This window comes from Daphnia pulex, chromosome 4, assembly GCF_021134715.1.
Source record: "Daphnia pulex isolate KAP4 chromosome 4, ASM2113471v1".
NCBI classification, from domain to species: domain Eukaryota; kingdom Metazoa; phylum Arthropoda; class Branchiopoda; order Diplostraca; family Daphniidae; genus Daphnia; species Daphnia pulex.
Genome location: NC_060020.1, coordinates 265,124 through 280,633, shown reverse-complemented (window position 1 = coordinate 280,633; position 15,510 = coordinate 265,124). Strand labels below are relative to the sequence as shown.

The 15,510-nt window shown below is 44.1% G+C and overlaps 2 protein-coding genes and 4 long non-coding RNA genes across 12 annotated transcripts in view; 2 read left to right on the top strand and 4 right to left on the bottom strand.

Moving 5' to 3' along the window:
* Positions 1-15,510, bottom strand: part of LOC124192942 — a 100,607-nt gene that overhangs the window by 65,180 nt on the left and 19,917 nt on the right. The gene's annotated exons all lie outside the window — the stretch shown is intronic.
* On the bottom strand, positions 21-985 carry LOC124192941 (DNA repair protein XRCC2-like). Its single transcript, XM_046586532.1, has 2 exons — positions 394-985; positions 21-338 (listed from the first exon to the last, which is right to left on the bottom strand). Exons 1-2 carry the CDS (start codon positions 894-896, stop codon positions 32-34), a joined length of 810 nt encoding a protein of 269 aa, XP_046442488.1. The 5' UTR covers positions 897-985; the 3' UTR covers positions 21-31.
* On the top strand, positions 1,183-2,279 carry LOC124192952. The gene is made up of 4 exons (XR_006873942.1): positions 1,183-1,270; positions 1,339-1,587; positions 1,999-2,159; positions 2,226-2,279. It is a non-coding gene; the product is annotated as an uncharacterized LOC124192952 (long non-coding RNA).
* On the bottom strand, positions 3,328-4,976 carry LOC124192949. Its single transcript, XR_006873935.1, has 5 exons — positions 4,855-4,976; positions 4,654-4,796; positions 4,260-4,410; positions 3,937-4,024; positions 3,328-3,843 (listed from the first exon to the last, which is right to left on the bottom strand). It is a non-coding gene; the product is annotated as an uncharacterized LOC124192949 (long non-coding RNA).
* LOC124192953 lies at positions 5,064-5,737 on the top strand. 2 transcript variants are annotated; one of them, XR_006873943.1, is made up of 4 exons: positions 5,064-5,172; positions 5,234-5,452; positions 5,520-5,616; positions 5,685-5,737. It is a non-coding gene; the product is annotated as an uncharacterized LOC124192953 (long non-coding RNA). The 2 variants fall into 2 exon arrangements; XR_006873944.1 differs by having other exon boundaries at positions 5,514-5,616.
* Positions 12,365-15,477, bottom strand: LOC124192948. Of its 6 annotated transcripts, none has more exons than XR_006873932.1 (8): positions 15,421-15,477; positions 15,221-15,363; positions 14,496-15,167; positions 14,264-14,389; positions 13,861-14,082; positions 13,653-13,796; positions 13,316-13,497; positions 12,365-13,209 (listed from the first exon to the last, which is right to left on the bottom strand). It is a non-coding gene; the product is annotated as an uncharacterized LOC124192948 (long non-coding RNA). The 6 variants fall into 6 exon arrangements; XR_006873930.1 differs by having other exon boundaries at positions 13,653-13,811; positions 14,496-15,155; XR_006873931.1 differs by having other exon boundaries at positions 13,653-13,799; positions 14,496-15,155.

Here is a 15,510-nt window from a genome sequence, read left to right as displayed (position 1 = left end):
GCAAACAGTGGTTTATCAATTTAAAATATATTTATTTAATTAACAAATCTCCTTTCAGAATTTCAATTTTTTTTGAAAATTTTTTGGCATTTCTTCTGTCTTCGATGTGAATCATAGTTTGGGATTCATTTTCTAGAGATAGGGAGTATATTAATAACTGATCTTCAGCACTCTCTCTTTCATGAGATTCCCTAAGGAATTGCTGGACAGTGTATATAATGGTAATGTTGGTTTGCTTCAATTTTTCAATAAGGCAGAGTAGAAGAGATTGGCAATATTTGTCAAGGCTTTGCATTGTAGAAGCTGACAGTCGGTCTTCCCAGTAGAATGCTGATAGACTATTAAAAGGTATAATTAATGATACCCCCTAATGTTTCATGCTAAAAATATTACCTGTCAAGCATCACAACCGAAGACTTAGGGTGGGAGAGAATGTAGGTTTTTGTAGAACAGAAATTAAAGAGTAGCTCAGTCTTATTAAAACTTTCATACACAGAAAGTCTTTTGAGGGAATCCTTGACAATTTCTTCAACTATGGAAATCCCAGAAGCAGGTAATAATTCATGGTACTGACGAAGATTTCTTTTCAATGTCCTTTCAAGCACAGTGACTAAGTTTAGAAGTGAAAAGTGATGATCAGTAGAGAGGAAAACCACTCCCACTTCTAGTCCACCAATTTTTATTCCTTTCCATATTGATGGAAGAATACACCTTATGATCCATTGAGTCAACAAAACAGTTTTGAGGTTTGTATTCTTTTCAGAGATCTCTATCACGTCACCTGGTTGGGGTCCATTTTCGCCAAAGACTTCAGTTTGTAATCCTATGAGTTTAGGCCTGACAGAGAGCCTTTGCAATAGATCGATACCACTTTCTGTCTTGACAATATTTGCCATTTAATTCAAATTGCTAATTACAGAAAAAAGAAAAAGACCATTATTAACCCAATCAATCATTGTGCAATTAAGCAGACGACAAAATTCAAACAATAATAAAAGCAGCGCTGTGCGACAGGATCGTGAAGTACTGAAGTACAAACATACATGACAAGCCATTCAATAACTATTTCCAGATAAGAATTTTTATTTTTTTTTTCATTCACGAATTCAGTGGATTTAATTTGTTTAAGAAAAAAACCACTTAACTCTATTTTTCTCTTTATCTAAAATGTGGCAACGTCGCCCTTTCCTCTTTTCTGGCATTCCGAATGGCGGAGCCCAGGTGAAATGTCGTTTGTTGCTGTCCTATTCCGTGGCGTTAAATCATAAAAGTTATTTCTTTTTGTTACAATCTTACATGCAATTTCAAAATCTAAAGTCACCTCCATTATCGTTTCAGGTTAACCTGTGCCGCTATTCCATGGACTGAATCCATTGGTGGTAACTTACGACAAATCAGTGACAACTGACTGACGTGATGTCATTCAGCAATACTTCTCACATGCGTGCCCAAAGACACGGGGGAGTTGTGCCTGCTTCAGCTACGAGGACAGCATAATTCGACTACCCAACCGACGGCCTGGTGGGCCAACTCACCCATCACTGACTCCTACTCCCTGCTCTCAAATGACCAAAGGTCAATGATGTTGTGAGTTTCGTTTTTTTTGTCTTATTTTTGTTGTTGGGTGTTGATGAGCTAGAGCAGGGACGCTTTCATTTGAAAAAAAACATATCTTCTTTTGACGGTAGATGTCTATAACATGGCCTTAGTTCATTTCTCAGCTGTCAGTTGCACCAGCTTCTTATTTTGCACTTTTCTAAAGACAATTATCAGAGTTACTGAAAGATAATTTTGGGTGATGTTTGAAAGTATAATGTTTAAGTTTTTTTTTTAGTAATTAAAGGACTCATCTGCCCATACGCCCACCATGTTTTAGAGACGAGTTTGAGTTTATACTAGTAATTCTTTAATTATTCTTTAAGATCATAGACGTCAAGCACATTGATCATTAACACAAATTAGAAACAAGGTGACTTATTTTTCTTTTTTTATTTACAGGTTCTAAACTACAGGTTTCTAAATCTGCATGACAGAATTTCTGAAAAGTCATGTCCTTTGAAGAGAAAGGACAAAAACTATACATTTAACAAGGTCCCTTATTTGGTAACCAGTTGGCTGCTACCATTAAATCTCCCTCTTTACTTCCTTCTCGATTTGAGGTATTGCTTTCTGTCGATACAATCTTATTCAAAATTATTGTCATCCAATGTTTATTCTGCTTACAGGGTAACTCCTTTGCTACTTATCATGGACTTCATCCATTGGTGAAAACTGACAGAAGAGTCTTGTAATTCAAGACTGATAATTTCTTTGCATTTTGTCGATATGTCGTCTCTTGCTACCTGTACCGCCGTTGAGGTAATGCTTGATGTACAGTCTCATTTAATTATTGTCTAGGTTAATATCTCCGTTTTCATTTCAGTTGATTCGTTCGTCGCCGTTCCTTAGACTTGATCCAGTGGTGAAACTATGAAGACGTTACTGAAATTCAAGATCGATATATCATATAAATGTTCATAAATTACAAGTGCATATCTGGGCTCCCTTCTTCAGTGGCCCCGTTTCCCTAAATAACCACTAACCAACGCCCACCGGTGGTCACTCACTCGCTGTGACAACCAGGAGGAAGGGAGATGTTTGGTCGAACGGGGACTTGCAAGGCGCATGATTCGATGAAATCTGTTGGAGGGTCATGAGTCTAACCCGGAAACCTAGTATGACTACATCTCCCCGGAAAAACTTGCCTCGTACTTCTCTCTTCTTCTCGGTCCAGATAAATATCTCTGGGGGCCGTAGACATATCCTATAACAGCATGTGCGAGTTAAACAAAGCAACCCACTGCCCAATGAAACAAAAAGCCATGGTTTATTATTTGCGCAAATCTCCGTCAGTCAAGTTACAAATTTTCTAATTCAAGAACTCGTGTAGAATTTTGCATCTAGTCTATTAGTGCAAATCGCGATTCCATGTGTTTGGTAGTTAAGAAAATGGTTGTTTAAAAAACAAACAATGGGGTGTTTTGAGTAGCCAAAAAAACTCACCATCATTGTTTGTTTTTTAAACAACCATCTTCATAACTACCAAACACATAGGATCGCTATTATTTGCACCAGTAAATTAAGATGCGAAATTCGACAGAAGTTGTTGAGTTTGAAAAATTTGTAACTTGACTGACGCAGATTTCCGTAGAACTAAACCATCGCTTTTTGTCTCATTGCCGCAGCGGTGGTGGCGGGTTGCGTTTAAGCTCGTGCAGTAGTAAACAGTCTTGAACCGGATGCTCTGTTTATTGAATTTTTTGAACATTTTAAAAAGAAAATAATAACTTTAGTTCATGCAATATATTTATTTTTATTTATTACGGATATTACATGGTTAAGGTTTAACATTGGTTTATAGGGATAAGGGTATAAATTTAAGGGTTAGTAAGTGTAACAATGGGGTTTGAAGGATTGGAAGGTATATGTTTGTGGGGTTTGGAGATTAATTGGTAGGGCAACATTTGTAGGGTTATAGATTAACTGAATTTTTATCCAAACTTGAAATATCCTCCCTCCCCCCTCCAACATCCTCTACTTTCCTTTCCCAATCCCGGAAACATGTTTATTATTTGTTGACATAAACATCCCAAATTTTTTTTGTTGCTTCTGAACTTATAAACGGTAAACTGCAATAGTCACGATGACAATTTAACAAAATATGATGCAACTTCGGTAACACAACATCAGCACCAAGGAACGGACAATTGAACTTGATGTAGAAAGATCTTTCACCAGCATAGGCTGCAACAACGTTCCACATCGGAGTATCGGACAGCAACTACACGAACATACATGATCAACCTATAACCAAAATGAAATGAATTAAATCATCTTCAGCATCAATGGAAATGCTGTCAATTAAAAGACGAATAAATGTCACTTTATGTTATTTACAAGAATTAAAGCCCTCAGCTGGCTACGTCAAATCCATGTGTAAGTTGGGTAGCAACAAAGAAGCTCAAACTCCACCAGGGTGTTAATCCTATTTAAAAAACAAAACAAACAACTCAATTACTTTCAAGGAACAATTCTCAAATGACAAAACAATTTGAACAAAGTTAAGTTGAACTACAAAATCCTTCAGAATAAATGTTGCAAAGGAATGTACAGTTGGCAAGCTTTTCAAAGGTTCAATTTCCACAATTGAAATAGGTTGAAGAGATAGGCACTAACTAAATCTGTAGTCTCACAGTTAGAAAGTTGAACATTATATTTACCTGAATTGTTCTGAAGTGTTTCTGACAAACGTGAAGCTGGTACAGGAAAAAGAGACATTTTGGCAAAATGTTCAGCTGCTCAGGCCACATGATCAGATGAAATTGCCATGTAGAAATTATAGGCTGTTACCAGATAACAGGGGTGTTAATCCTATTTTAAAAAAACAAAAAAAAAACTCAATTACTATCAAGCAACAATTTCTCAAATGAAAAAAACATTTTGATCGAAGTTAAGTTAAACTACAGAATCCTTCAGAATAAATTTTGCAAAGGAATGTACAGTTGGCAAGCTTTTCAAAGGTTAAATCTCCACAACTGAAATAGGTTGAAGAGAACTAGTTGAAGAGAACTAAATCTGTAGTCTCACAGTCAGAAAGTTTTACATTATATTTACCCGAATTGTTCTGAAGTGTTTCTGACAAACATGAAGCTGGTACAGGAAAAAGAGACGACATTTTGCAGAATGTTCAGCTGCTTAGGCCACATGATCAGATGAAATTGCCATGTAGAAATTATAGGCTGTTACCAGATAAATACCTAAATTCACACACAAATGATTAACACAGTCACATCCAAGAATCCTAAGAGCAATTACCATCATTACGAATAAAAATGTCAAGAAATAAAAGTACGCCGTATTATCCAATCCAACAATACGTTTTCAACATGTGGTTTCCAATCAGTGTTTTAACTTTTAAGGGTATCGCCATTTTGTCGCCTGCTACAAAGTTTTTACAAAGTGCCCAATATTGCAACCAACTTAGGATTCAAAACTCATTACTAGATGTCGCCAGTGTCGCCCTTGTTGTTTTTACATCGCGAAAGGAGGCAAAATGGGCGAAACAATTGGATGCTAATTAATATTTATATTCCGGTGATTTCATATACCAAATGGAACTTCGTATCAATATAGGTTTATCTTTACCTAATTTCCTTATTTTGATACTGTACCAACTTATTTCTTCAAATTTTAGATGCATACTGTCAGTCATTCCAAAAAGTTGACTCAGCGCTCAGTCACTTTCCCTCCAATAGACCCATCATGTTGTCAAAAGCCTTAAAACTCATCTGTGAAGCTCACATATCGTGGAATACAAATGTGCGGAGACAAGGTATTTCCCCATTCCGCTACCACACCAACCACACCACATCAAATGCCTTACTAAATTCATCACCATTCACATATGATAAAGGTAAGCATCAATATAACCTATCACCACGCTACTGAATACTTCATAATGACACTTTCTTTAGCATCAGGAAATTTACCTCAACCTGAAGAGTAAGGCTGTTGGTTGCTGTGATTTCCATTTTGCGGTTTTTTATCATGAAAACTTCAGTGTGCTTGTTAGTATAGGTAAAGATTGAAATGCTTTATTAACTGTTATATTTTCAATTCATTTATGCAATACATTTTTTTTACAGAGCTCATAATAGATCCTTAAGCCAATGCTGACCTTTGTCCATGAAGGAAGAGGGACATCCAGCAACGTTCTGCTCCATCCTTATCTTCCCGACGTACGCTCATCTAGCTTCACTGCTTTTGCTGCTACAACTTGTCTTATTACTTCACCGACGAGTTGGAACACTTCAGTGGTCGCTACCCTTTGCTGTTACACACCTGCAGTTACTCACCACGGGATTATGCCCAGGTAACCGACAATTGACTTACTTTCGTAGATTATCTACTAATAATCTAGTTGCGTTAACTCTGTGTCTGTGTAATAATTCAAAAATCAGGCCCACCTTGCGCGCAAACAAAGTTTTTCTTCGACGTTTCTTTTTTCTAACGCTAGATGGCTTTTTGAAAATTTGCAGCTGTCAAAACAGTCAGTTTCAGTTACTTTGCACATCTTTTTAAACATTTATTGGCAGTTATTTTGTTGAAATATTTAGTTATAACTAACGATAACTAATCCCCCAACAAAGCTCATTTGGTAGATTTTTAAAAATGTGTTTTTTTTTCTACTTCCGGTTTTCTCATTTCTGTCAGTAGTTTAGTAAATATTGATCTGACGCACAAAAGAACCACATATTCGTGATCCTCGTAAAATTTGTGATAAAGTTCATGTTCTGTTTTTTACGTTTTCGTACTTCCGGTTTTGAAAATTTTCCTGATGCATAGAATTTATTTTCATGTGATCATGACAACGATCTATCGATAAAATGTGAACGATATGATAATACATTTAAGAGAATTAAAACATGGAGAGTGAAAAAATGGAGAGATGGAGTAACTACAATACGCAATTACAGCACATGTCACATATCCACTTCGATTACACTTACACGACACGATTTCATTAAGTTCATACAGTTTGAGTACTGGAGCTATCCTTTTGCGGGCCCCAGTAGGCCTTCATCCCCGTCAGCTGCGTGAAGGTGGTTCGATACCACTCTCATTGACCCTTGAATGGCTGCAAGTCGACTCTTCCGCCTGAAACGGCGCCACGCATTAGGCTGTATGTTGAGGGAGTTGGCCACCGCGTTGTTGGACGGCATCCAGGAGCCCAACGCGCCGATCACCACCGGAAGCGTCGGTCCAAGGTGACCATATTTGGCCACTTTCCGGTCGAATCCAGCTTGTAGGGATTCCGGAGCATCAAAAGGTATCGTCACGTCGATGATGAGCTGCGGTGTTGCGGAGGTGATGACGATATCTGGGCGGAGGGTAGTGTCCGGGAACACCTGGTTGACACGAATCGTGTGACCGGCCCTGCAGATGATTTTGGCCAGTTCCAGCAGAATTGCGTCATGTCGCCGTCCGATTTCCGGAAGGTTGACCCGGCAATGGCTGGTCACATGTGACGTGGTCTCGGCGTCCGTCCTGCACCTTCGGCACTTCTTGTCAGGAGCCGAAATTCCAGGTGTGCCGAAAAGAGGTAGGATGGATAGTCGGCTGCGATGGATCAGCTTCCATTCTTCGAAGTTGAGTTTGGTGCGTGATGATGTGAGCCTGGCGATGTCGCTCGACGAGTCCAAAAGGAGACCCCTTGCCACTCTTCCCTGGTTTGAGGCGTTGGAGAGCTCGGTTGTCCATCGGCCCCTGATCACCGTCCTCAATCCGCGGACAGCCTTGCTCGACAGGCAGGAGACGTCATCAGCGATCACTTTTGAAAGGGAACTATCGCTGGATACGTCGATCCTTGCGTGAAGACGCCTGGCTGCTTTTCGCGTTCGAGTCCATGTGTTCGGACCGCACCCGTAGAACCGAGTGTCGTACAGGCCACCCTGTGTTGAGCCAGACAGGAAATCGGAGAGGGGGAGCGGCACATCCGTGGCTTGGTCAATACCCCTGGAGACGGTTTTCTCAAGTTGGGCTCTGGCAACGAGACGGACAACTTGATCTTTGCTGTCCAACAGCTGAACGGCCCTGGCAATCGTCCACACATCAGCGTCTTTTTTAAGCTGAGAGGCGCCAAGCCCCCCAGCCCTCCGGTCAGCAAACAAGAAAGCAGTGTGGGCTGTGTGTGGCACGTATGCCACTTGGCGGAGGAATTCCGCACATCGAGTGTCCAGCTCGTCAAGGAAGCCCCTCTGTACGCGGCCGGTCGCTAGGTGATGCGAGAGAGACGGCAGGAGGTGCGCACGAAATACCTCCAGCTTCTGCCAAGGAGCCAGCAAGGAATCCGCAATCTTGACTAGCTTCTCACGGAGGTCTGTGGCTGGTCTGAAGGTGAGCTTAGTTCCCATAGGGACGCCAAGATAATTTTCATACTCCCCTACATCCAGCGCCCGAATCTGGACACCGTTGATGGAGAGCTTCGTGGACGTGCTGGCTCTACCGTTGGTGATGGTGAGAGAAGAGCACTTCTTGGCATTGAAGCGGAGACCAAGAATTGAGGCTGTCGAATTCATTCCATCGATAGTCGATTGGAGGCTGGTAGTGTCGGAGTCGGCCGCAGAGATGTCGTCAGCATAGGAAGTGGATTTCAGGCGAGTATTGAAGAGCTGAAACCCATGGGAGTTCGCCTTGGCCCGGCGGACTAGAGGCTCCGCTGCAAGATTAAAAATTATGGAGCTAAGCCCATCGCCTTGGCGGACTCCGGATGTCGGTCTCACCATCACCAGCTCCTTGCCGACAACGAAATGGAACTCGTTATGTTGGTAGATGTCGGTCAGGATGCTCCTTAGGGCCGGAGGGACTGGAAGACTGCAGAAGAGTTGGTTGAGGTAGTCATGAGGAAGTGATCCAAAAGCATTGGCCAAGTCCAGCCAGCAGATTGTTAAGTTTCTTTTCTGGGACTTGGCCTCCTCGATGGCACTCTCGAGCAGCATTGTGTGCTCCTGTATTCCGTGCACCCCCGGGAGGAAACCTTTCTGCTCCGGTGAAAGCCACTCGTTGCCGCTGGCCACTGTGGTGATCCGGGAGGCAATGCATCCGGAGAAGAGCTTGTACAGCGTTGAGAGGAGTGAGATGGGTCGGAAGTTGCTGTAGTCTTCAGTCGACCCTTTCTTGTAGATCGGGATGGTTCGGGCCGATTTCCAGCACTTCGGTACACCAAGGCGCCATACTGCGGCATAAAGGACCTCCAGCAGGCGACATTCCGGATCCAGACGGGAGATGTCCTTGTACTCGACTCCGTCCGCTCCTGGGGCCGTGTTTGAGGCTCTTTTGAGTTTCCTGGCAATCTCGGATCTTGCTGGTGGGCTGGCAAGATGTTCGAGCTCTTCCTCAGATGGATTAGACCAGCTGCATCCATCGTACACCCGCCTCGCTTCAAGTACTGCTGCCTCGGACGGGCGGGGCTGTTCATATGCACCCTTCAAGAAGTCAGTGGCAGCCTCAACAGTGCCGGTGTAGGCCTGGGAGGTCTCGCCCAGCACCTTCCGCACAGCTCGTTTCGGGAATCGCTTGAAAAGGGCTTGGATTCGGCCGGCCTCTTCCTTCTTCTTGGTGTTGTCTTTTTTTTTAATCCGCTGTTGTTGTCTTGACTGCTGTCTTCTGTGAGCTACAGGGCTGTTCCGTGATCGCTCCTGAACCACTTGCTTTCTGCTGGCAGTAAGATCGTCCGACTTTTTAGTGAGTCGATGCCAGTCGGCAGCGCAGCTTTCTGTCGCCAGATCCACATCCTCACGGTTGGAGCAGCGTAAGAAAACCGGAGCCCAAAGGTTAAAGAAAGCCTCAGCTGGAGATAAGGTGGAATCGACGGCCTCCTCCGCATCGTCATCGCTCCCGTCCGATTCCGTTTCGCTATCAAGTGGCATAGTGATCACGGTTCCAGCACTCCGAGGTGGTTGATTGCAGCGGAGTGAAGCGTCCACCGATAGGTTGGTGTCAGAAACTTGTGTTGAGGTCGGAGGCTCCACTGGATAGGCAGCCCAACCGGTTGCGTCGAGAGCCCGTTGTGTTGTTAAAAGAGGAGATGGGTCATCAGAGTGTTCACTCTCAACGCTGGTGAGGTTGTGGTTGGCTGGAAGAGCGAGAGTGGCGGCTTGTGAGACCGGGAGCAAAGAAGGAGCAACGGCTGATGATGTTGGAGGCGAGTTGTTGGTGACGCCATGGTTGTTGATGTTTCCCCTCCTATGCTGACGGCCCTCGGCCAGCGTGGTCGGCGAGCGACGTTCCGGTGGTGGGAACCAGGAGTCATCACTGGCTCCTGAAGCAAGATTTCCATCCGGGGTCTCAACAGCCACCAACTGAGCAGGAGCAGGTGAGAGCGGAGTGGTGCTAGGAGCCGAAGCGTCTGTCCAAGTTGGTGAGATGGCCGGCGCAGCTGCCGATTGCCTGGTAGAACTAGATGGCCGGCATGGAAGCGAACAGTACTGGCGGCTACGCGAGGTTCGAGAAAAGTAGTTACAGCAGGCTGTGTTGCGACAGCGGATGAAAGTCACGGCATTCGTCGATGAGCGGCCAGGAGTGGTAGCAGGACGGCCGGACGGAGAAGGAGCCCAAGATGTGTCGAGGCTTCTGGCAGCTGGAGAGCTGGAAGGAGACTCAGTGTAGATAGGTGGGGCAGCTGGTAGGCTAACGGCTGGAGCTGGAACGACTGATTTCTGGCCTCGGCCCAGACGCTTGGCAGCTGCAGTAGCGATGACTGACGGGTAGCAGGCGGCCGAGCAGAATTTCTTTCTGTTGTTGGAGCTGAAGAAAGTGTTGGTGCATGCCTCGTTCCCGCAAGCCTTTTCCATCTTTGAAGAGTTGGTGTAGTAGAGTCGGTGTAGTAGAGTCGGTGAGGTAGAGTCGGTGTAGTAGAATCGGTGTAGTTGAGTCGGTGTAGTAGAATCGGTGTGGTCGAAGAGAGCTGTAAACGGAGAGACGGCTGGCGCCCAGATGATCAGTAGATAGTAAAATTCTTAAAATTTAGCTTGCCGGAGGAATAAAATATGATGATAATAATGATGATGATGATGTAGGGAGCGTCGAGAGACTCCGTTAGTTAAAGTGGCTTTATTCCTCGATGCCAAGTGTCATTCTTGCATGCCCCAGTGGCAGCTGCCATCTGGTGGCGTTGTTGGAGTGCTGGATGGAGGCCACCTGGTGGAGAAAGTTGAAAACTCGGGCCGTAGCGTGGAGCAGAGATCAGAATAAAAAAAATGCAGATGAATGAATGAGAGGATGGCTGGGTCAGCTCGGACAAAAATCAGCAGTGGCGTAGATTGATCATGCGGAGATGAAGACGAGCAAGCAATATTTTAGAACCTGCCCATTAGTTGAGTCCAGTGGAGCAGAATCAGCCGGGGCAGCGGTGAGGTGCCGAACAGAGTGGAGATAGAGAAGTTGTCGTAGCCGAAAAGTGGTTGCAGCCAAGATGTGCGGTGTGGTGGTGGGAAGCGATGCGGTGATGGCCAGCTGCGGTGGAAACCAAGCTAGACCAAATGCGGCAGCTAGGCTAAAAATCAAAGTCGGAGCACCAGAGGATTAGCTCGGGCACTGGAGTAGAAGAAAGAGCCTCGGTGTAGTAATGGGAGCGGCCAAGAATAGTCGGAGCACCGTAGATAGTTCGCTGGGCAGCGGAGTAGAGTTTTGCACGGCAAACAGGTGTAAGGCGCAAAACAGTAGGAAGGACCTCTAGCGGCAGAAAGTTGGAGCTTGGGCCAGGGCGTTGGGCTGTCAGATGGATTGACACAGTAAAATAAAACTTGCCCGAGTGCACTAAAATCACGACCGAAATGTGGGGAACACTTAACTGCACGAGTGGGCGCACTTTGGGGCACGAAAAGTCAGGATTTCTCACGAAAACAAGCAAGATCTTGGGAGCTGTTTACACACACGACCGAACGCTGCCGTAGCAGACGACGTCATTTTGGATTTCGTTTAAATCACACCTAATCGACCCCAAATTTCATGGGGATCACGAATATGTGATTTAATTTGACGACAGCTCAATGGTTGAGGCGCTGTGGCTACTTCCGGTTTACTTCCGGAATTTTTTTTAAAGACTAGCAAGTGAGCTTTGTTCTGTTAACAGTTCTCAACATTGCAAGCTTGATTTAAACTTTAAAAAATTGCATATTCAAATCTTTGAGCTAAAAAACCTGATTATTGTTTCTTTCTGTATTATGTAACTTTCATTGACATGTCAGTAAATAAGAATTGTTGTCTCTTTATTCAGGTAATGCAGAGGAAATTTCGAGAAGATGGACACCATAACGTCGCCGGTATCTCCAAAGTGTCAGCGCGGATCATCATTTGTTGTTGGTAATATGTGTTCGTTTGTGTTAGTTAACCCGTTGTCTGCCACGCCTTTGTTCTCCCCTAGCTCCTTTGCACGGGCCGCGCTGGCCGGCCTCGTGGATTTCATGCCGCGAGGTCGGAGTGTCGCCAAGCCCAAAATTTGCCGCAAGGCAAGCCTGTTAGGCAATGCACCATAGGGACTTCCCCCTTGTCGATACGGTGATGGATTCTCCTGTCACCGTGTCAGCTCAGCCCGGACTTGTCAGCAATGGCAAGTCCCACCTTGGCCATGGATCCTTCAGACGTGGCGCGTAGAGTAGTAGAGGACAACCTACGGGTTGTATGGCGTGGCAGCCAACGGGTTAACTTAAGTGTATGTACGTATGTGATTGTAAAATGTGGTGGAATTGTGGGTGGAGGTGGGACAATAAAGCAATTCCTTTTAATGTTTCTGTTGCTGTGTCTCATAACTTATAATAAAAAAATGTTTAGTTCAAGACTTGTATATTTTTTACAACTTTGAAGTTTTACATAAGTTATGGGCAAGTGACTGATCAACTCCAGACCCTTCAAATAAACTTCTATGAGAAACCAAACACTATATACAACTCCTTTGTCCAAACACTAGAATATGTTGGAGCTTCAGTGTAGCTGGTCGGAGCAGCGTGAGTAGTGGTATAATACTGGTGCCTTGGTAGCGTAGTACTTAGGTGCCTCGGTGTAGTAGCTAGGTGTACCGTAGGTTGTGGTGTAGTTAACTGAAGCCTCGGTGTAGTATTCCGGTTCAACGTAGTACGAAGGAGCAGCAGCCGCTGTGTAGTAAGTCTGTGTAGCTTGAGGCAGAGTAATACTTCGGGGCTTCGGTGTAGTGGCTCGGGGAAGCATGAGTTGTGGTGTAATACTCTGGAGCCTTGGTGGTGTAGTACTTGGTCGGCTCGTTGTATATTCAACCGCTTTGGTGGTGTAATAAGTAGTTGGAGCCTCGGTGTAGTAGCTAGGAACTGAGTAATACTTGGGAGCCTCGGTGTATAAGCTGGGGCAACATACGTGTAGTACTCCGGTGACTTAGTGGTGTAGTACTTGGGAGCCTCGGTGTAGTACTCAGGAACTTTGGTGATTTAGCTCGGGGCAGCATTGGCTGCGGTGTAATACTCTGGAGCCTTGGTGGTGTAGTAATTGTGGTCCTCAGTGTAGTAACCGGTTGGTGAGAATGTTGTCGTTGCGTAGCAAGGCGGCGGCGTGGTGCTTTGGTATCCGCCATACCCAGGAGCCACGAGTACACCAGTGATCGACCCAACCTTCAACGATACGACAAACGGCAACAGCACGACACTACAATCAAATAGGCGGTAATTGATTTGAACATTAATATTCAATATGGTACATTAACAGATAAAAACAAATAATTAATGCAAACTCCATGAAACAGAATATTTACCCGATTGCGTACTGATAATACGACGAAGAATGAACTTGGTGACAGTGCACTGCAGTTGTTCATCCATGTTTCGTTGCCAGCATTGTTCTCTCCAGCAATCGCCCTGATACAACAGCAAAGTGATGATGTTCCGTACGACGACGACCCAATTTGATATCACAAAAAGACGTAACATCTCCAGCCTAATAAAAAATAAAGTCCATACCCAATAATTAGAATCTAATTTAACAAGAACTTCATATACTATCTAACAACAACATCAGAGCAGTCAATGTTGGTTAAGTTTCAGTCACAAGTATTACAATTTATATGAAATGAAATGTTCAAGAATTCTTACCAACCAGACGTTCGATCGTGCTTCAAGCTCGGTATTGACTCGATAACCACCAAAATTGAAATCTATTTCCGAACCAGAAACGACAGCCAAATCCGTGAAGTTTGCGTCTCAATCGACAACAGCGACGTTATGGCCAGTTTAAATCTGCTGAAATGAATTCTAGATTTTAATTAACATCGCTAAAACATGTACTGAAATAACTGTTTACCTTTTGACCATCGTTTAAGGTCAATGCGACCTTGTAGTCTTCCAAAATTGCACCCTCAACATTAGCTTTGGACAACACATTGACACCTTGCGCTTTCACCTTCTCGGAAGTCGATTGGCTCAAATATTTAGGTGGCCTATGTTACCGCCATCGATGTTGCGGAACAGCATTACGTGCTCGTTGACATCTTTGAGGGCACCGCTCTAAGATTTTTGTTACCACCTAACAAGAAAATAAAGGCCATTTTTAGAGTGATTCGTAACCACAGAAATAAATTGCTAGCAGTTTAAGTAGACTCTCCGATACTATCAAGCAGGAAGATTATCAAAGTTGTTCAACATTCCATAAAGGAGTAATCATTGAGACTTTTAAAGATGAATTTCGTTTGACATAAAATGTTTACCTGTGGCAATAAGGCACTTGTCGTAGGCTTATGGCACGGCCATCGTCAAGTTCGGCTTTCCGACCGACAATGTCAAGTTTAACGACGCGGTGTACACGTACGAATGCTACGCCACCGTTATCTTTGCTATTCAATTAGACGGGATTGCAGTAAATTCGTCCGAAAAACAGACAAGGAAGGAAAACAAGTCATTAGTACATGTTCAAAAAAATTACAATAATAAAGAGCTCACCCTCACTCTTTGTCGTTCCACTGTTTGAAACGAAGATTATTCGAAACTTCGAGGCTGCCGTGTTGCGTGTCGGAGAAGCTCACTTGACTGACTTCTATCGTACTTGGGCGCTCCAGTGTAGTATTCGACAGCTTTAGTGGTGTAATAAGCTGGAGCCTCGGTGTCATAGGTTGGGGCAGCATACGTAGTTGCGTAGTTTCAGTAGGTGCCTCGGTGGTGTAGTACTTAGGAGCCTCGGTGTAGTACTCCGCGCTTTGGTAGTGTAGCTCGGGGAGCAGCACAAGTTGTGGTGTAATAATCTGAATCCTTGGTGGTTTAACTGTAAACCCAACTGTGCAACCTCGGTGTAGTAACTGGTCGTTGCGTATGTTGTTGTGTAGTAAGGCGGCGGCGGCGTTGCGGTTTGGTATCCGCCTTATCCAGGAGACATTGGTACACCAGTGGTCGACCCAGCCATCAACGATACAACAACCAATAGCGGCACGACGGCATAGTTAACTAGACAATATTAAATATTCAACAATAACGGACATACATGGAAAGTGATACAGAATTCCACGTAGAAATACAGATTATTTACCCGTGATTGCGAACTGATATTACCACGAAATATGGAGTTGTTGCCGTGTCGGAGATGCTCACTCCACTGATCCCTGTCAACTTTTCTCTCGCCTTTTTATACAATTTTTTCTCACCCCTCCTCTTAAGCCTAATAGTTATTTTACCTTCTTGATAATGAAGCAAAACGTCCCGTTCTCACCCAACCTCTACACCAATGCCTGACACCTTTTACGTATTGATATCCATGACCTTCGATTGAAATGCAAACTGGCCTTTCCTGCTGCAGGTGACTTTGCCGGGGATGGGTCTACAATAACCAATATCAAAATGAATACCAAATAGCTTACACTTGCGGCTATTGCACCTTTTAGATAATGAAGCAACACGTGTCATTCTCACCCAACCTCTACACCACTGCATGACACGTTTTACGTAATGATCTCCGTGACCTTCG

Bases quoted from the DNA above. Each gene is read 5' to 3' on its own strand.
- LOC124192941 (XM_046586532.1), bottom strand. From the start codon at position 896: ATGGCAAATATTGTCAAGACAGAAAGTGGTATCGATCTATTGCAAAGG. The intron at 339-393 runs GTAATATTTTTA...ACCTTTTAATAG, and splicing joins TCGGTTGTGATGCTTGACAG to TCTATCAGCATTCTACTGGG.